The sequence below is a fragment of the Sinocyclocheilus rhinocerous genome, unplaced genomic scaffold (genome assembly GCF_001515625.1).
Source record: "Sinocyclocheilus rhinocerous isolate Xijiao unplaced genomic scaffold, SAMN03320098_v1.1 scaffold2849, whole genome shotgun sequence".
NCBI classification, from domain to species: Eukaryota; Metazoa; Chordata; class Actinopteri; order Cypriniformes; family Cyprinidae; genus Sinocyclocheilus; species Sinocyclocheilus rhinocerous.
The window spans coordinates 103,462-125,688 of record NW_015642055.1 but is presented as its reverse complement, the minus strand read 5'-3'; the positions used below and the strand labels follow the sequence as shown (position 1 = coordinate 125,688).

General features: G+C 36.7%; 1 protein-coding gene across 1 annotated transcript in view; it reads right to left on the bottom strand.

Annotated features, from left to right (window-relative positions):
* Positions 1-22,227, bottom strand: part of LOC107755565 (inactive phospholipase C-like protein 2) — a 105,861-nt gene that overhangs the window by 4,691 nt on the left and 78,943 nt on the right. The window contains exons 4-6 of the mRNA XM_016572435.1: positions 15,501-15,704; positions 13,807-13,882; positions 1,387-1,496 (exon numbers count right to left, since the gene is read on the bottom strand). Coding sequence (XP_016427921.1) covers positions 1,387-1,496; positions 13,807-13,882; positions 15,501-15,704 — 390 coding nt within the window. The remainder of the gene's footprint in view (positions 1-1,386; positions 1,497-13,806; positions 13,883-15,500; positions 15,705-22,227) is intronic.

Here is a 22,227-nt window from a genome sequence, read left to right as displayed (position 1 = left end):
ATTTATTTGAAAATGAAATGTTTTGTAACATAACAAACGGCGATACTATCACTATTGATCAATTTAATGCATACTTGCTGAAAAAATATTAATTTCTTAAAAAATAAATAAATACAATAAAATCTTACTGACTCCAAATGTTTGAATGTGTATATATATATTTTATTTGTGTTTTTAAAGATACTATATATTCTGAATTATAATACCATATATAATGTAAAAGTCCTTTAGTGTTGTATTTTTATTTATACAAAATAGCATAGCATTTCAAAAGCCACCATTTATCATTTATGTCACCATAAATAATGTTTTAATACCTGAAAGCTACAAGAAGCTGCATAGTAGACACTCCTAGTACCAATCAGTGAGATAAAAGAGCAGAGTACAGGACGGACTTCAATATAAAGATCCTATACTAAGGTAAATACTATGTTGGGCGACACATTTGTATTAATAATAATAGCAACCATTTGCAACCATAACCATATGATTGCTCTACAGACTTTTATTTTCATATCTTTCATAAAAATCCACACATATAATTTTATAAATTACCATGTTCTGTAATTCCACGGCTTCAGGGTGCAGGTTTAAGGATCATGTCGTTTCAACTTCAGCCATTGTATTAATTTCTTAAAAAATAAATAAATACAATAAAATCTTACTGACTCCAAATGTTTGAATGTGTATATATATATTTTATTTGTGTTTTTAAAGATACTATATATTCTGAATTATAATACCATATATAATGTAAAAGTCCTTTAGTGTTGTATTTTTATTTATACAAAATAGCATAGCATTTCAAAAGCCACCATTTATCATTTATGTCACCATAAATAATGTTTTAATACCTGAAAGCTACAAGAAGCTGCATAGTAGACACTCCTAGTACCAATCAGTGAGATAAAAGAGCAGAGTACAGGACGGACTTCAATATAAAGATCCTATACTAAGATAAATACTATGTTGGGCGACACATTTGTATTAATAATAATAGCAACCATAACCATATGATTGCTCTACAGACTTTTATTTTCATATTTTTCATAAAAATCCACACATATAATTTTATAAATTACCATGTTCTGTAATTCCACGGCTTCAGGGTGCAGGTTTAAGGATCATGTCGTTTCAACTTCAGCCATTGTAAGGTACACAACGATGTCAGGACAAAAGCTATTTAATTGTGGCCTCGGCTAGCGTGAAATCTGATTGGCTGTGGTTCAGCTGCAAGCCAGGAAACACTTTGAGTAGTTGCACTGAATGCAAACCTATTAGCAACCCTGTAATGATTATCCCCTATACTAAAGTGTTTTACCTTGTGCTAAATAAGGCCCTGGTGTATACATGCCTCAATGCATAACATAAAGTATAGGTACAAACCTTCAGCACAGTGATGTTCCAAGCGTAACTCTCCATGGCCTTCTGTAGCTTCCTCCCTTTCAGTCCTTCTCTCGCCCCGATCCGATGCAGATCCTCATGAAAGTCCAATCCTGAAAGTCCAATAAAGCAACATCTGTTATAATTCCTAGCCAGCATACAGTGGACCTCAAGAATGTTTTGTAAACATATGGGCAAAGATATCACAGAGTAATATGGGCGTATTGTTATTGTTAGAAGCGGTTTTTTTCTGACACGCTGCCACAGGGCAACCGAAACGCAGTCGTGACTCACTCCATATACCATTCATAACAGTCACACAGATAAGAAAAAACAAACAGAGCACTTTGACAAATGGATGGATGGACAGATGGACGAACTAAAATGAAAACAGTATGTGGAAATAAAAAGTATCTGCTTCAAACAACTGACTGTACGATTCAGAAACGTTTGTTAACAGCATCTCAGTGTCAGTGAGCCAATCTGACGGCAGATAAGAAAGGGCTGTTTATGTTGACAAAAATCGCCGGCACAAATGTTCTCTCAAGTAGAACGGTTTATATCAGACTACACTCTATCAAAAAGATGTTTTCTGCCTAGTAAACAAAAGTCCATTTTGCACCAATAGCCATCAAGGCAGCTCAAGGTACTTTCTGTTGGATATTTCTGTCACAAACATCTTTCAGGTTAAAGAGAGAAAAGCAATGTTCACCCTAAAAAAGTGAAAGGCAGTTGGCGCCGATAGCCTCGTGGTTAGTGCGTCAACATGTAGCACAACTGTGCTCACGGCAACCTGAGTTCCTTTGCCGATCCTGCTCTCCCCTCTCCACCCAATACTTTCCTGTCCTCTCACAATAAAGGCATAAAAAGCCCATAAATATAACTTATTTATAAAAAAAAGTGAAAGACAGGTAATGAAAATAGTCTGTCTTAAGGTTTCTTGGAGGCAAAATCCAGTCATTACAATAGGAATCTGCACTATCAGAAGATTCGAGTGAGGGCAAAAACGTTCCATGCACAGATTTACTTCTGTACAAGCTCATTTGTTTTAAAAAGTAGTTTAAAGGCGCATTGAGCAATTTTGAAAAACGCTTTTGACAGCAGTGTCGGCCCGGGTCCCAAAACACACTTGTAGCCAATCAGCAGTAAGGGGGCGTGTCTTGTACTGATAGAGAGAAGAGAGCGCTCAATTTGAGTGCACAGGACGGATATTAGCAGATTGACTATATATAGAGAGAACTGGAAGATAAAAAGAGGAAAATATCAGAGGAACAAAACATTAAAAAGAAGGCTTACGATCAGGCAAGAGGTAGGACCCGTGTAAATATCGGAGCAGCTTTCCAGCGGAACTCAAGAAGCGGGAAGGCCTGGAAGCAGACGCCGAGGCTGCGTTGTTTCTTCTTGATAGGTGAGTAATGTTGATTTTGCTTTGTTTCACGCAACTTATCCGTGTTGGCTTTTGCTTGAATATGCTTGAATATGAGTCATCTTCGCTTGTTTCCGCGATCGTCGTTATGCCAGGGTTGTGTACGTACGTGTGGGGCAGAGATATCAAAATAGGTGCGAGGTCCTGTTGGGCTATGGGCGTGTTTGTTTTGGTGCTTTCAAATATCAACATTGTTTGGCAAAAATCGCTTAGTGCACCTTTAAACGTGGCTTCTGTGTGAGCGGTGCTTCATGCGTTGCTACACTATTGGACAATGACGTTTTTTTTTGCCAGCAAAAAAAAACAAAATTTAAGTAAATTAACAATAATAATAAATATTAATTAAAATAATAAATTAATTGCAACTTCATATTCCACAACTGCTCCTTGCTATTTTTCAATGTAGTTTTATATCCTTATATCTAAATTGTGACTTTATATCTTAAAATTTGACTATTTCTTATATTAATTTTTAATTATAACTTTTTTTATGTGAGGATGAAACGGATATCCTATGACATACAAAGGGTAAGAGAAGCAGCAGCAAAGTAGTGCTCCAATCACACACACTTTTCACACTTCCTGTTTCTTAAATTCGCTGCCTATTTGACTTTTACTCTGGTTTTCACGCTCTCTCTCATGGATAAAATCACCCACAAACCTACAGAACACACGCTTGTGACATCCTGAATGAAATGCTCGATATGATGCGTTTGATGCTCTAGAGATATGATGCTCTAGTGCACACGTGTAAGAGAAACGTCTGAGGAGCCGTTTATGTGAACAGTACGTTTTAGGTATGTAGACATGCGCAGTACGTGTCGATTTTAAAGGCAAGTGCGGACAAACATACACAACAATGGCGGAGTACACGGTACTGTTGTTGCTGCTCAAGAGTTTGCTAACGCTTCTTCAGCAAAGTGTGGATTTACTTCACCAATATTACAACCAACAGCAGAGACGCATCATATACAACATATAATCGTCACTTCCCTACAGGTACTGTTTACTAACAAGGTGACAGCGCCAACTACTGGCCTGGCATACGTAATACAGCGTTTTTGGCCATTTTCGTGGATATGTGTAAACGCGAATCTTTTTGAAAACGTTGACGTGTATACGTGAAACTTTTTAAAAGCGCAAGGGAAAAACTTTTATGTTTTTGACTACATCGTTGTCGTGTAACGTGGCCTGAGTGTGTATTCGTGCAAATTCAGACGCACCCCCTTTAGGTGCTAAGCCTGAAGGTGTCAAAACGCTCCCTAACACCTGCCCACCGTCCACTTCGCTCAGCTAGGACTCGGTCCAAGAACAGCTCCTCTCGTCTCCACTGCCAAAGCTGATTTTATGCCAAGAGACTAGGCTAGCTAGTCATAAATACTCTTTTTTAAAGTAAAAATCGGCTGCAGTTGTTCAGCATTCATATGATTTTACATAGGCCTCGAGGCCACTAGTGCAGAGCTGTACACGAGAACAGCAAGTTTATTTGCTTACTATGTCAGTATTCTGACAACTTTGTTATCTAAATGAGCTCATCTGGAGCTCCACATTTTCATGGGCACAGAGCGAGGAAGGCCTTGTGAAAAGGAAGGAGTAATAGGGCTGCAAATAACAACAGATTCCATCATTTCCACACAATGTACTTTTCCGAGGTGTCAGCGAGTGAGGGGACAGCTACATGTGCTTGTGCCTGCAAGCCTTTGAAGTTTGATACAGATGAGAGTGTTTAATGACAGACAAAGTTGCCCTGTTACGTTTAAAGTGTGGTTGCTATGGTAATGGTGATGTATGGTGATCCTCTTAGAATAGGCCACCTCCTGATTGGACGATCGGATGTGACATGTTTGCGCGTGGGATGGGATCTTTGAGTCGGAGGTGTCATGATGAAGGCAAGAGAAAAAGAGATGGATGAAGAAAAGGATTAAGGGAAGAAATGAAGGACAGGATTAAAGTAACAGGATAAAGTACAGGATTGAGCGATTGCGATGAATTAAAGAAAGATTGTGTTAGTTAAGGGCAGTACTGAATAGGCGTTTTAATGTGTAGATGATTTGAGTCCTTGAAAAAGGAATATGGGTATGTCAAGTAGATTATTATGAATATAAGCTGAACGCATGTAGTTATATTTATATACATGCATGTGTGTGTGTTTGAATGCATATACGCATGCATTTCAATTAAGTGTGAGAGTTAGGCCTGAAACATCCATCCATCCACCTGACGTATTGCAAACCACAAATAGGTCACAGATCTATTCTGATGAGTCACGGACACCAGGTAAAAACTATAGTAAATGTATAATATAATTCTGCATTGTTGGAATCATTTTATTGTTAAAGTGTACATTTCAAAACGCAAAACTGATTACCAAGTTTCTACCCTTCTGAAGCCATGATTTAACATCGAGAATTGTGACATCATGATTATACCTCGACATGGTCCTAAACATGTGTCATTGTCATATGTAATCAAGGAGGTGTGTTCTAGCAATGAGTCTATCAGTGATTTGATTTCGGCATTTTTCAGTAGACCCTCACTGCAGAACAAAGATCCAGGGGATCCACATCTAGGGGGTGGAGACTGGTAGGTTTAGGGGTGGAGATGGGTGGGTTTAGGGATCAGGGGGAGGAGACGGGTAGGTTTAGGTATATGTAAGGTGGGAGGAGTTGGATCTGGATCCAACCTCGCCCCCTGGATCTTGTGTTCTGCAGTGAGGACCATCTCGCATTTTTGCCAAAACTCCTGTTATAATTACTGTTCTATGAGTCAACAAGATTTGCATTGTGTTTTCACTTGTTAGTTAAGATGAAAGTATTCGTGAGACTGCAGAAATCGTTCGGCTGCAGTGGGAGTAGTACTATAAAATATACTGCTATAATCAGCAGCACTTTTCACAATTAATTCATCTTGGTGGCTGTTATAGTAAAAATGCAGAAATAGTTTTTGATAGCGTTCCACATCTAATGCTCATTTCATATGCAAAGATGTTAGCCAATCATAGCAGTGGTAATTTACTTTGAAGTCTCACAGCAGACACGCCCCTTCCAAAGGAAAAAAAACATACTAAAGGCCGTTTCACACTGAGCGCGATGCGAAAAAACGAGCCGAATCGCCGACGATCGTTGCTTTTACACCGAGTGCGAAACAATTAATCGCCTTCTGCTAATTCACGCTTGCACGCTAGGTGGCGCCGACCAGCAATGCATTTTTTCCTCATGTAGCCTATGTATCACCGTATCACGTAAATGGCTTTTACATCGTCCACTGCTCAATATACAGCATTAAATTAAGATATAACTTTTGGTTCTTCATCAGAAACACAAACTATCCATAATGCTTACAAGAAAATATAATTAGAGGTACAATAGCATCAAGCTACATTTCAAAATGTATGTAATTAATGTTTTTGCTCAAACCCCACTTTAAATCATCATCGAGTGCTTGTAATAATAACTTCTGATCTAAAATGGGTTTTGATTCTATAATAGGCAAGGATGCACTCTTTGTATGTTATAATGGACTGAACGCTACCTGCCTGTCATTTGTCATAAACATCCTTTATTGTTATAAAAATACCATGAGCTGCATAAAAACATATACATAAAATATAAATATATCTCTATGTTCAGACACCAACGACAACAACATCTCGACATCCATATTCTTTGTATGTTGGTTGAAAGTAGGGATGGGCGTATCGATACAAAGTATCGATATATCGATACTGACGCGAGTATCGAAAGTATCGATACTCAAACAAAAATATCGATACTAAGGTGCATTTTATTTACCAGTGGTTTTGTTTATTTAACAACAATACTAATAATAATGCGTACAATATGCATTGAATTGGACGAATAACCTTTGTTAGCGAGTAATTGTGTAGGATAACATTTTGCACCAATAGCCATCAATCCCTTATGAAAAAGTGTTGTGGCAGCACCAGGTATTTTCCGTTGGGGATTTCTGACACAAATATCTTTCAGGTTAAAGAGAGAAAAGCAATGTTTACCCTTTAAAAATGAAAGACAGGTAATAAAAATGGAAGTCCGTCTTAAGGATTTTTGGAGGTGAAATCCAGTCATTACCTCTCTCTCTCCAACTTTGCTTCCTATCTAGCTACTGTCCTATCATAATAAAGGCTGAATAATGCCAAAAACAAACAAATAAATTAAAATAAACAAATTAAAATAATCAACTGCAACTTCATCTTTCACAATTTCTCCTTAATATTTTTCAATGTAATTCCATATCTTGCCATTTGTGACTTCATATCTCAAAATTTGACTATTTCTTATTTTAATGATCAATTATCTCTCTTTTTTCTGTGAGGTTGAAACGGTTATCCATAATTATAAAACGGATAGTTCCGGTCCTTGATTCTGATTGGTTGAACCAAGTCCGAAGCTGTTGTAAATTACTCTACAAACACACACCTTTGTTTACATTTGTGTGTTGCTCGGCAACCACTTTGTTGGAACCACGACCATTTCTGAGGAACTACATTGTTTGGCGGAAGAATAATATTTTTATTAATATTATTACACGTTATTTTCTCTGTTTTATTTTGTGAAGCCTTACTACGTATATGGAATAACTATTTTATAAAAGCAATAAGCCCTGTGAAGCCGTGGTTTACAGTGAATTATTGCTTTAATAATTATTGATTTAATTAAGGCTTATTGCTTTAATATGACATTCAAAGGTTAAAGGAAGCAACAGCAAAGTAGTGCTCCAATCACGCACATGTTTCACACTTCCTGTTTCTTGAATTTGCTGCCTGTTTTACTTTTACTCTGGTTTTCACACACTCTGTCATGGATAAAAACACCCACAAACCTGCAGAACACATTGGTGACATCCTGAATGAAACGCTAGATATGACGTGGGCTCTCAGCTGGTGCGACTAGTGCACATGTGTAAGAGAAACGTCTGAGTGTGTATTTGTGCAAGTTCAGACGCACCCTCTCTAGGCGCTAAGCCTGAAGGTGTCAAAACGCTCCCTAACACCTGCCCACCGTCCACTTCACTCAGCTAGGATTCTGTCCAAGAACAGCTCCTCTTGTCTCCACTGCCAAAGCTGATTTTTATGCCAAGATACATTGCTACTGCAAGGCTAGCTAGTCATAAATACTCTTTTTTAAGTAAAATCGGCTGTAGTTGCTCAGCATTCATATGATTTTAAACGAGTACAGCCATGCACGCTCAAGTTTATTTGCTTACTATGTCAGTATTCTGACCACATTGTTATCTAAATGAGCTCACCTGGAGCGCCACGTTTTCAAGGGCACAGTGCAAGGAAAGGGCTTGTGAAAAGGAAGGACTAATAGGGCTGCAAATGACAACCATCATTTCCACACAATGTACCTTTCCGAGCTGTCAGCGAGTTAGAGGATGGCTGCATGTGTTTGTGTCTGCGAGCCTTTGAAGTTTGATACAGATGAGAGTGTTTAATGACAGACAAAGTTGCCGTGTTACGTTTAATGTGGTTGCTATGGCAATGGTGATGTTTGGTGATCCTCTTAGAATAGGCCGCCTCCTGATTGGATGATCGGATGTGACATGTTTGCATGTGGGATGGGATCTTTGAGTCGAAGGTGTCATGATGAAGGCAAGAGAAAAAGAGCTAGATGAAGAAAAGGATTAAGGGAAGAATTGAAGGACAGGATTAAAGTAACAGAATAAAGTGCAGGACTGAGTGATTGCGATGAATTAAAGAAAGCCTGTGTTAGTTACAGGCAGTATTGAATAGGCGTTTAAATGCGTAGATGATTTGAGTCCTTGAATATCAGCATGTCAAGTAGATTATTATGAATATAAGCTGAACGCATACAGTTATATTTATACACATGCATGTGTGAGCGTTTGAATGCATTTAAACATGCAAGTGTGACAGTCCATCCATCCACCTGACATGTTGCAAACCACAAATAGGTCACAGATCTGTTCTGATGAGACCATGTAAAGCTATAGTAAATGCAAATACAAGAGAAAATATAATTCTGCATTGTTGGGATAATTGTATTTATTGTTAAAGTGCAAATTTAAAAACTCAAAACTAACTCCCCAGCTTAAAATATAAGTTATTTCCTACCCTTCTGAAGCCATGCAGGATTTGACATCTGGAGATCTGTGAAGTCATGATTCTCGGTGATTCGCCCCTCGACACGCCCCTTAGCATGTGTCATTGTCATATATAATCAAGAAGGTGTGTGGTACAATGACACAGTTTACTCTGTTCAACGTGTCTCTTATGTACATTGTGTTTTCACTGTGTTAGTTATGATGAAAGTATTCGTGAGACTGCAGAAATCGTGTTCAGCTACAGTGTAACGCTAACATTTGATGCAACGGGAGTAGTTCTAAATATAGTGCTATAACCAAAACAATTAGTTTTCACAATTAGTTCATCTTGGTGGCTGTTATAGTAAAAACGCTGTAAACATTTTTGTTAGCATTCCACATCTAATGCTCATTTCATATGCAAAGATGTTAGCCAATCATAGCAGTGGTAATTTACTTTGAAGTCTCACAGCAGACACGCCCCTTCCAAAGGAAAAAAAACACCGTTTCACACGTTTCACACTGAGCGCGATGCGAAAAAACGAGCCGAATCGCCGACGATCGTTGCTTTTACGAAACAATTTCTGCTAATTCACGCTTGCACGCTAGGTGGCGCCGACCAGCAATGCATTTTTTCCTCATGTAGCCTATGTATCACCGTATCACGTAAATGGCTTTTACATCGTCCACTGCTCAATATACAGCATTAAATTAAGATATAACTTTTGGTTCTTCATCAGAAACACAAACTATCCATAATGCTTACAAGAAAATATAATTAGAGGTACAATAGCATCAAGCTACATTTCAAAATGTATGTAATTAATGTTTTTGCTCAAACCCCACTTTAAATCATCATCGAGTGCTTGTAATAATAACTTCTGATCTAAAATGGGTTTTGATTCTATAATAGGCAAGGATGCACTCTTTGTATGTTATAATGGACTGAACGCTACCTGCCTGTCATTTGTCATAAACATCCTTTATTGTTATAAAAATACCATGAGCTGCATAAAAACATATACATAAAATATAAATATATCTCTATGTTCAGACACCAACGACAACAACATCTCGACATCCATATTCTTTGTATGTTGGTTGAAAGTAGGGATGGGCGTATCGATACAAAGTATCGATATATCGATACTGACGCGAGTATCGAAAGTATCGATACTCAAACAAAAATATCGATACTAAGGTGCATTTTATTTACCAGTGGTTTTGTTTATTTAACAACAATACTAATAATAATGCGTACAATATGCATTGAATTGGACGAATAACCTTTGTTAGCGAGTAATTGTGTAGGATAGAACTAGTTTCCTGCTCATCTGAATACACGCAAATGTTGCAAGACAGAACCAATCAATCACAGAGAGCATTCACTCACTGCTGACAGTGCATTCAAACAGGGCTACGTTTCCCAAAATTATCATAAGAAAGCATTAAAGCTTTTGGGAACGGCAGCCCTGAACAATGCTTATCAGAGGACAGAAAAAAACATAAATGTTTGAGTTATTTCACAGTAAACAAATTGCAATTGTAGCCTACATAGTTTGTGCAATTACAATTATTTAAATTGAACGTTGAAAGATAATATTGATCATGTAAAAGTTGCATTTTATGCATGCAACAGCCATTCACTGGCAGTCCCTAATGGCAGTATAAATATTGCACTAAATCAAAAGTTCAAATGTTACAAATAAGTTAGAATATTAATGTTGTAATACTGGTAGCACTAATATAAAAATGTGATGATATATGTTACAAAAAAGTAACAATTTTGAAATACGTTGATGGTTGTATTTTTTTGTATTTGATCTCAGTATTCCTATCAATGTTGTATAAGGGTTTTTTATGCATAATAGTAACCCTAGAATGTGATCAAACAGTTTAAAATAGCTGGGCTAAGATATATAACAATTTTTAAGACTGCAGAAATATGTTAATTCAGTATACACATTATCCCACCGGTTACAATTGTGACTGACCATAAAATAAAAATTTTCACACACTTTTCCCAAAAAAAAAAATGTATTAATTATTTCAAAGGGTTACTAATGACGCATCATTTGGATATTTTCATGTCTGGGAAAAATTTGGGATTAAACGGGCTAAAATGCGTTTTCAACATAAAGTTAAGTGGTTTTCATTACCCATTTTACTCTTAGTAATTTAATAATTTAATAAATTTCATAATTTAAAAGTTTAGTGCAGAAGTATCGAATCGGTATCGATATCGACGATACTGCCTTGAAAAGTATCGGTATCGTATCGAAAACAAAATAAGGGGTATCGCCCATCCCTAGTTGAAAGTCCTCTACTTCTGTGTTTTACGCTCGTGCTCAATACAGTCTTCTGAGCTTTTAGCGCCACTGCGTCGACCTTTTGGGTAACAGCAGTTGCTCTGGCCACGTGATGTAAACTGAAAAGATTCGTCGGACTGGTTCGAAAAAAAGCATTCGCATTTTCGGTGCGCGATCTATGTGGAAGCTTCCATAGGAATCTGTTGTTTTATTCCAGCGTGTCATCGCGTCCGATATTCGAAAAAAAAAAATACAAAAGCACATAACAAAATTACTAAAAATAAAACGTAAAAATTAAAATTAAAATGAAAAATAAATAAAAATATGAATATATACAGTATATAAACAAAACAAACAAACAAAACACTGGTTGGGATATAAAAAAAAGAAAAAAAATCAACTTTTAAAGGGGAGGGAAACAAGCTTCTCATATCTTTGAAGCCTGTACAATATTTTGGCGGGAAAACACCTGGTAATGCTAATTCAAATTTTGAACGAATGTTTGTTTAATGTGTCAAATCACACTTCTGCTGTTCACAAAAAAGGTCAATTATTCTATTCAGTTTGTGTTATGTTATGTTGGGCCTAAGCAGATTATGGTAACATCAATACAGTTTTTACAATAAACAATTTTGGCTTTAAACTATTTAATGACATTTACAAAGGCACATTATTCTTATAGCCTGACTGAAATTGGAATGCATGTAAACATCCAGGGAGGTGAAGAGTATATTTCTGGCCTGATGCAACCATGAGAAATGATAATCATCTGAACACGTGAGCAGGAACAGACAGCTATACTTGTCCAATCCCTCAATCCTCTCCATCATAATTACTTAACTCACATTTAATTAGCAGAGTCTGACCGAAGTGTTTATTAGAATGGAGAGGACTGGACAAGGCTATCAGCGCCATCCACAGCTCAAACAGCTGCCCACCCTCCCCTCACGCTGCTAATTACGCTTCAGACCGGCAGCTGTGACACTCAGCCGGACAAGTCCAGATCCGCGGCAGAATGTGAGAGACTGCGAGTGCTGTAGAAACGTGTTCATTTTTGAGTCAAAACCAGTAAGAGCAGAGAAGGTCATTAGCAAAAGCGTGATTCAACCTCTCCACCGGCGCGAGATAGATGGAGGTGGAAGAATGCGAGATGAGAAAGAGTGGGCGAGGAGACAGCGCTAGAGCACGCCAACCTTGTTTATTTACTGACGCTCTACTGCTCTCTAAAGCAGATTTCTCCATTAACATGGTGACACAAGACCTACCAGGGGTTCTGAGGCAACGTTATAAAACAGATTATTCCAAATTTAGCATGAGCTGCATTCGAAGCTGCTGTAAAATTATTATAAACACACTCGTATTAATGCACACATTCTGTATTAATGCACAATGTAGCTTGGCAACCACAAATAGCCTCAAATTAGCACAATGAACTATATTGCTTAGTAGAAGATTTTAAAAAAAATATTCATTTCAGATTTTTATCAATAATAATTACAGACTAATTTGTGTCGTGTTATGCCTAAGGCCGCAGTCACACTAGACATTGCACTTGACTGACTTCCACTCATAAGTCAAGCTCATGTTTAGCAGTTACATTTCAAATTTGGTGAACGCTGACGGGCAAATTCAGATGCTGAGAAAAGATGTCACAGACTGACATCTTTAGCTGACTCGAAAGAATGCAAACTTACTGCTATAAGTTCAACTTAATGCTATATTTTCACATTTGAATGTGCTCTACTATTAAAAAGTTTTGAGTCAGCAAATTAAAAAAATAATAATAATACTTTTTTTCTTCTGCAAGGATGCATTAAATTGATCAAAAGTGACAGTAAAGACTTTTACATTGTACAAAAATAATTTCCTATTAATGAAAGAATCATGAAAAAAATGTTAAATTAATTTTCAATTTGAAAAGGAAGGATTACATTTATTTTAATGTTAAACATTTCTTTTAAATTTGCAATAATATTTCAGAATATTTCTGTTTTTACTTTATATTTGATCAGATAAAGGCAGCCTTGATGAGCATATTCAAAAATACGTAAAAATCTCACCAACCCCAACACTTTGAATGCTTGTGTATTTTAATGTATGTATTTATTTAACAAAACAGAAGCCCTTAAGTGCACTATCATATCCTATCCTCTGTTGTGTCTTATGAAATGTTTCGTTCTTATAATCTAGTGTAATTGCAGCTATTCAACACCCCATTTCTGCTTTAAAATCACTGCAATGCATGACCCGCGTGGCATTTCCTTTTATTAATTTATGAGATATATGATTAATAATAAGTTTGTTTTACTAAATTAAAACAAAAACATTGTTTTATTAAAATGTTTTCTCTTTCTCTCCCAAATCTTAGTTTTCCACTGTGCTCTGGAGAAAAATTCACATCAGCTACAGAGTAGAGTATTATAGGGTTCACTGATTATTAACTGAGCAAGAAACTGTGTGTGAGAGTTTGTTTCCTGTTGCTCCACTAGTAAACAGACAAAACATTACAGTCATTAATAATGCCTAATTGTGACATACTGTATTTAAATGATCAACCGGCGATGTGCTTGCACTGTTAATCTCACTGCTAATATTATGTGTATGTGTGTGTTTGCACAACATTACCTGCTCGCTGTGCTTGTGTAAGTTTAGAGTACACGCCATCGGCTGATTCGATCAGTGTGCGACTCGTCTGGATCATCTATAGGAAACCAAAAACAGGAAACAGGAAGTCAGGTCTCAGCAGGAAGTGAGACTTCCAAATCAGGAATGCCCTCCCCAGAGAAGCTCAAACTCACAAACACATTCACACACTCGTAATAAGCTCTATTGACAGAAGAGATTGAGCTGCATTCCTCAGCCCAGATAAGATGTGTTTCCTTTCGTTGCCTCTTTTGTTATTGCTACTGGTTCAATGATACTGTTTAAAGCTAAATTTAGAATCAAGTAAGACCATACACACAATATATTATGTACACACATTTGTTAAACTGCTTAGGCATTAAGCGTGGCTGTGTCTCATTCCACTCCCTGGTTTGTTAAAATGTAAATCTGTATATTGTGAACCCGGAAGCACTAACCACTATAAACCAACCTGGACCAACACAAAAATTCAAGCTGTTTGTCAGAAAATTCTTCAAAAAGGCAATACATTCCTGATTCACAATCTAACAAATACTTTGACACCTGACAAATAGTTTGACCCTCATGGAGGCCTAATTCAAAGTGCAAATCCTACACAGCCAATCTTGGGCTGACAAGCACTGACACGCACACACACACACACACACACAGAGAGTACATTCCTGCATACATTATATATGAGGACGTCTACTCATATAAAAAAGGGAATTATGCCATGAAAGGGAAAATACACGGCAGGGTGTGATAGAGCAGCTTTGGAGGGTATGGAGTGTGTGTGTGTGTGTGTGTGTGTGTGAGAGAGAGTGTGTGTGTAATACAATCAAATACACTCTCACATCTCTGCAGAATTTAATCTGTTGTAGTAAAGTCCCATTATAAAGGAACAAGCAAGAAAGAGCAGAATGCTGCAGCTATTCTGCTGTAGGCTATGACTGAATTCATAAAAGCAGTTAAAGTTAATCTACACGCCGTATAACTATATAAATAAATATTTCGATTTATGCATTTATATCTTGGTTTATTATTAAGTACAGTATAAATCATATTAAAATATAAAACAAACATATATACACCCTTTTCTATTCAGAATTTAAATCTATATATTAATATTCACAACTATAGTTTCAGCATTTATGGCATTATATTCAGACTGCCAACTACATATTCAGGACCTATGATTATTAAAACTACACATTCTGGATTTATGACATACATTCTGGGTTTCTGAAATGATGTTCAGATTGTCAACTATTCTGGATTTATGACAATACATTCAGATTTACAACAATATATTCTCGATATATGACACTCTGATTTTCATTAGGGTACTCGGGATATATGACTATATATTGTATGTATTTAGGATTTATAAAAATATATATTCAGATTTACAACAATATTATATTCTGGATCCATGACATTATTCAGATTTACATATTCAGGATTTATGATTATATACAGTGTATGTTTATCTTGATTGTTAAAGACCCTATTTTTGTTCAGTTTTGCAGAACAACTATTAAAGAAGTTAATGTTATATTCAAACTCATGTATTACCATCATGTTGCCTCCTGCAGTATTTACCCCAACCTAACATAGTTTAACGGTTCACATGTGCTAGATTATTCACATTGCGTCACATAAAGTTAGGGTCATGCTGTTGAATTTCACCCTACCGTGTCATAAGCGGTGAGCACTTTACGCAGCAGCTCTGGAATGGGGCCATGAGCTTCCATGGTGGGGTAGGCCTCACTCAGATCTACTATTACCCGCAGCGCTCGCTCACTGTTCATCAGCCAGGAGGACACAGTCAGGATACACTGTTTCATGTTAGCTGCCGGAGTCAAGCCGCAGAGCTCCTTGAACGACACCATAGCATTCTGGTGAAAAGGATAGCACAGAAGACATTAGCTTTAGTGACATGTATGAAAACTGCAGGTCAGTTTCACATTCAAAATAAATGTGCAATTACCCACAGCAACAACACACAGTGTAATGCTGTTCAAATACATCTACCTCTGACCACAGAGAAGCTCCTGTTTGCCTCAATCAAGGGAATTAAACTTTCCTCTCTGTTTTTGCTCAATAATTGTAGAATGTGCACAAGAGGACATGACAGTTGGAGGCTAGATCAAAGTCACGCACTAGATCGTAATGAAAGCACATTCAGCTCATGGAGTCACAGAAAGGACAAAGCTTTGCCTTCTAGTAACTAACTAGAAGAACTAAATGAAGAACTAAATCACCACTGAGAGTCTGTGAACTGCTCTTGCCAACAATGTTGCCTTAGTTCAGGAAATTATTAGGGATGATATCATACACATCTGAGAAAAATGATGTTTCTATGAGAGCTCTGTAAACACAGAAGGTCTTTGAGAGAAGAGCAGCATGGTTTAAGTTCCCATGACATTAGGATCTCAGACTACTTGGATTTTGGGTTATTTGCAGACTGATGCAGTGTTTGTGTGTGTCTTACGAGAGTATCAAGCAAGCCAGTGTTTTGATTCATGAGTGTGAGGGTGGACAGCTGCTTGTGAGCCTTGGACACTGAACATAGCAAAGCTGTTTTCCTGGCCTCCTGACACACACACACACAAACACAGAGAGCACCTTGGGGCTTCACGATTAATTGGAATTAAAATGAAACCATCGCGATATGGTTTAGTGCAAGTATGTGCTTTGTGTATCACAGTGAATCGCAGCACTGTTTTCTTTTACACACAAGCAGTTCTATGTTTTCAGTGTCTCAGAGCAACTTGGTTCGCTGTAAATGTTGCTTCACGCTCACCCATCTCTGAATCTATGGATCTGGGTTGCATATACAGTACAACGTGCATTTGGGAACGCAACATGTGTCAACCATTCACAAACTTATATTGAGAATAGGGCTGAAACGATTATTCGACATCTTTCCTCTTAATAACAAAATTAACACACAACAAAAATGACAGCGGCGAGAAAACAGCAATTAAGAAAGCATCTGATCATAGTAGATACGTTTGCACTAGCTATTTTTCATACAGTTAATTAAATGGTAAATTTCTCTCATCTCATTTGTGTGACAAATACATTTATTTGTATTGCTAAAAATAATTGTATAATAATTGTAAATGTACTATATTAATATATAATTGTTTGAAAATTTCAAAAGCTGAAGTGATTACCTTGTTTTATCTTTTAGTTGGAATATGTGTAACTCAATATTATAACTAATTTTAAAAGCTGAATAATAGAACCAAGCCCACTGATTAATCTGTGAAATAATCAACGATGTGTAATAATCGTTAGATTAACTGATTATCAAAATAGTTTGTTGCAGCCCTAATTGAGAAGCACTTAAACCGGCTTTTGTCAACAAAAAAGAAGCTTTAATGTCTTCCTGCGGGTTTCCACCAAAATAAAAGCTAGATGATTAACATTTCTGAAACGAAGAAATTAAGCCATAAAGATTACTATGGTAATTATATAGTTGTAATAATAATAATAATAATAATAGTAAATAATAATAAAATCTTTTGATCTTTTATTTTACAATAGTTTTAATTTTTTTAAATAATACAACTACTATTTTTAACACATCCAGTTATTTTTCCCAAAATTGTGCAGACTTCGAGCACCTCATACCCAGATCCAGAGTGTGTTTGTGTCTACATACATGCTAGACACTTGAAAAACACGACAAACTTGAGAGAAACATCCAGACCTTATCAGACTGCCCATCAGAGCTGTCTAATTAAAGAAGATGAAAAGAAGAAGTCCACAAAAGATGTTCTGTGGGATATTTTGGAGATATATTGAAAACTCTTGAAGTTCAAACAGCATCGGTCCCCAGTCACTGCATGAACAAAAACAGTTCTTTAAAACATTCTTCAAAATATGATTCATACAGGTTTGAAACAACATGACGGTGAGTAAATTATAACAGATTTTTCATTTTTGGCTGATCTATTCCTTTAACAATACTCTGGTTTTGGTGTCATAACAGCATTTGTCAAGCTGACAACCATCTCCAGACACATGCAGCCACATACTCTTTCACACACGTGAATTTATATTTAGAGCATTTATTAATCTGTTTTCCCTGTGGGCACAACCCTCACAAGATGCTTTCAACAGGATTTGCTATTCCCTTGGGACATTTTCAAAAATATGGTCCCAACAGGAATACCAAAACGTGCTCACACAAATCCACCTAGCTACTACCATGGGCAGCAAAATGACAAATGTTTATAACTGAGACTGACGCTTGCGTGTAAGGGAAATTAATGGTGTTTTTAAATATAGGTGTTTAGGAACAGACTTGGACTATCTGTTGTGTTCATACAAGAGAGCTATCTCAAACACCCACCCACTCATATACATGAGAACAGCTCCTCTATTTTGTCTAATGCACTTTTTTTCTCCATTCATCACTCATATTTGTTATCCTCAGTTTAATGAACTCTATGCTGCATGGTCCAAATTCCATTATTGAATTCACACACAAACTGTGGCACAGGCCAGGAGAGCGCGGGAAAGAGCCGCTTCCGGCACACGCTCGGCTAATGTGTTCCAGACACTTCGTCCTGTGTTTGTGAAAACAAGGGTGTTTGTGTTTGCATGGGTCAGGAAGAGGGGGTGGGGGGTCACGCTAGCTGAGCTCTAATGCGAAAATGAATCAAAAATATAGTGTAAATACAGACTATCGTCACCATAGATTTGGGTACAAATTGAGCTTGTGAGTCACTGAGAACATAGAGAATCATGAATAAAAATGAATTTTGATTATGTGGAACTTGAATTAGGAATTAGCCAATAGAAAGAAAATTCACAACAAAGATCTATTTAATATCTTAGTTGTTTCTATTAGACACATTAGTTTAAATGGAGAACAAATGGAGAATTTATTTCACCCAAAAATGTAAATACATCATTTACTTTACCCTTGTGTTGACCCTATTGCTTTCTTTCATTTGTGGAACAAAAGGGGGCCACAAGGGGGTGCTACGGGTGGTATTTAATGTATTTAAATACATTTGATTGCTTTTTAAAAAAAAGGTGAAATGAAAACAAAAACTACAAATTATACTGAAGCTTCTAATATAAAAGCACCATTAAAGCATCATAAAAGTGGTCCATATGGCACACTAAACACTTTAGCTCTTGCTCTCCTTGGCATGTTCAGGAGAGAATGAGCAATTTCTGATTCATGAACAAATGGTTATTTTGAGTCAGATCTTTTCAATGAATCAGTGGATATTCCACAAAAGAAATAAAGTCATATGGCTTTAGAATGCAGAAACTCCTGAATTCTTTAATGAAACAACAATTCATCTGTTTCCAGAGCTATAAAAAAGTAACCTTTGAGCAATAAAACCTTCCTAGCAGGGTCTAAAATGAACACTTGACAAGCGCCAAATGCATGCAAAAATCAGTGCTGGTGAGTACATGAAGCAGTGTTACTCGCCAGTTGGCTTTTTTATTAATGCTAACAAAGTCTGAGAATGCGATATGGTTTAGCGCGATTATCAGATCGCAAAGACTGCACTATAATTATGTAAAACGTAATCTTCCTAGTAAAAAGCAGTTAAAGCAGAAGTTCATTATCATGAAACTCCATATACTGTATGCTCTTACCAGAGGTGGGGGCAAGTCACACATGTTCAAGTCTCAAGCAAGTCTCAAGTCACAGTAAAAACAAATCAAGCAAGTCAAGTCAAGTCAGTGGCTCACCTCAAGCAAGTCAAGTCGAGTCCTGCTAAGGATCAAGTCAAGTCAAGTCACAGTATCAAACAGGAACAAATATTTTTTTGCCACACGACCTTATTAATTTTTCCTCAGAAATTAACTTTCTTAATTATACATTTTAAATAATAATGTTTTAAATATAACATTTTGAATATATTCAAAATACTACTTTGTATACCGCTAAATTCTGTAATTGAGAAAATATTGATAAAAATACAAGATAAAAATATGTATCTCATATTTATGTTATATTGAGTTTGACCATCCTAGGAGACAGATAATATTTAACAGATGTTGGAAAATTATTTTGCACTAAATATATCCAGCGAAGACTGGGATTCAGTCTGGGAGCACGCTAAATAATATGCAATGCTGACTACAAATCACCCCTTATATCAGAAATAAAATGGACCCAAAATTTTCATCGGATATAGACACCCTATTTGGATTGTTTCTTTCACTTTGCATGACATTGTTCCATGCCTACATTGTTCTTGAAAACTATTGTCATGGCTCAAAACAAGAAGCCTATTGCTGTTAATGTGCATGTATCTTCCCCTGTAACTTATTGATTTCTTTGATTTTATAATAAGAACTAAATTGACAGCTATGCATTTAAGGCTATGATAGGCCTACTCTATGGCATTAATGCCGCCAGTAAGTGGTGGCAAATCACTGCTTTATCACAGAAGCGTTCATTGAACTGATTCATTCTAAACAGTTGATTCGTTCATGAACAAGCAAGAATGGACCACTGAATCACTCAACCGGTTCGTTCAAATCCCTGGATTCGTTCAGTATTGCTTAGAGACGCGCGTAACTCTTAAGCTGTGGGCTGAACGGAACTGGCAGCCGCGCTGAAAATATTACTAAATATCGTATGTTATAAATATAAAAACTCATACTAGGGCCATTTTGACAACATATCTTGGATTTTGGGTGCAAGAGAAACATCACTAATCGATAAAACACTGTAGTTTCCGTGGTACAATTCCATATACTGATTTACAAAGAGGGATGCTTAACACTAAAGCACTGTTGAAAGGCAAACGCCAGCGAATTTAAAGTTTGACATCGTTAATTAATTACAAACATGAGATTAATCATTTATAATCACTTTAATTTAATGACAGACTTAAGCTGAATTTTAAGACCAATGCTGTTTTCAACGATCGAACAAGCTTACATACCTTTCCTTTTTGAAGTGCCGACGTCCTGGCTTTGTAAATGCATACAGCAAATGCATACAGTTTCGAAGTGTTTATCCAAACATCTCGGGAGATTCTCTTGCTCCCTGTATTTGGCGCGCTGTGCTCGTGCAGTGTCATGAACTGCGCAGACTCGGATCACTTCTGCCACTGGTTCAGTGGCTTGCGTTTTGTTTACCAAATTATGTCGCAATGATTTATAATAATAATTAGAGTTGTTATAAAGTCAAGTCCTGCCGAGTCATGAAGGTCAAATCAAGTCAAGTCTCAAGTCACTGGATCTCAAGTCCAAGTCAAGTCAAGTCATTTTCTTTATTTAGTCAAGCAAGTCACAAGTCCTTAAATTTGCGACTCGAGTCAGACTCGAGACAAGTCATGTGACTCGAGTCCCCCACCTCTGCATTTCAGTAGCATAAGGAACCAAGCTGGTCTATCCTCCTATTAAACTGTATACTTAAAACTAATAGTGCAGTAGTACATTATCATTAAAAACAAATCACCAGCTGGAAGTTGTAAACCTCTCACCATAACTCATCACTCCAGTGACCTCCAAGATCACGCTGTCTAATATTACAGGAAATATGACTGTAATTTACCAGGTAATACCAGGCTCTGTTGACCAGCCACTTGATAAAAAGTGTTTGAAACAATGGAGGAATTGTTCTGAATTAAGAAAAAGCAGCTTTATTGTTTCAGGAGCCAGCAGTTGCAGAAATAGTCTTGCAAACCCTGAGGCATGCCTGGCATGCGTTTATTTTCCCGATTGGAAATGTGTTGAAAGTACATTTAGACTGTGATTGCACCGCAAACATGCACAGGTACATCAGCATCTTCTAATAATGAGTCTCTAGTGAAATGCACAAGAATGAAATGCACCAGTGTGAGATATGCTGTAAAACACAGCAAACATTAGACCTAAAGAGAAAAAAAAATACATGCATTTATGTAAAAATGGACACTAAAACTAATACTCATACTAATAGTCACACACAAACCATTTTTAAACAAGCAAGCAAACTGAAAATAGTCAATATCACAGGCTAGCGAGAGTGTAAATCAACCTAAACCGAACAGATTTCCTGCTGCAGGCCGCAAATATCCAAACATGTCCTCAACAGACATTCGTGTAGGAAAACACAGACAGTCTGCTTTCATAATGCAGAACTAACTGTAACTGAAATACTTATTCTTAGTATATTGATGTATGAAAGCTTGTTACCAGCCCAGGATAAAAATAAATAAATAAATAAAAAAGGTAATTGCAACATTTTATATCACAATTCTAACATTTTTACTCACAATTTTGAGTTTATATTTTACAATTTTAACTTTTTTAATAGTTATATATATATATATATATATATATATATACAGTGGGTACGGAAAGTATTCAGACCCCCTTAAATTTTTCACTCTTTGTTATATTGCAGCCATTTGCTAAAATCATTTAAGTTAATTTTTTTTCCTC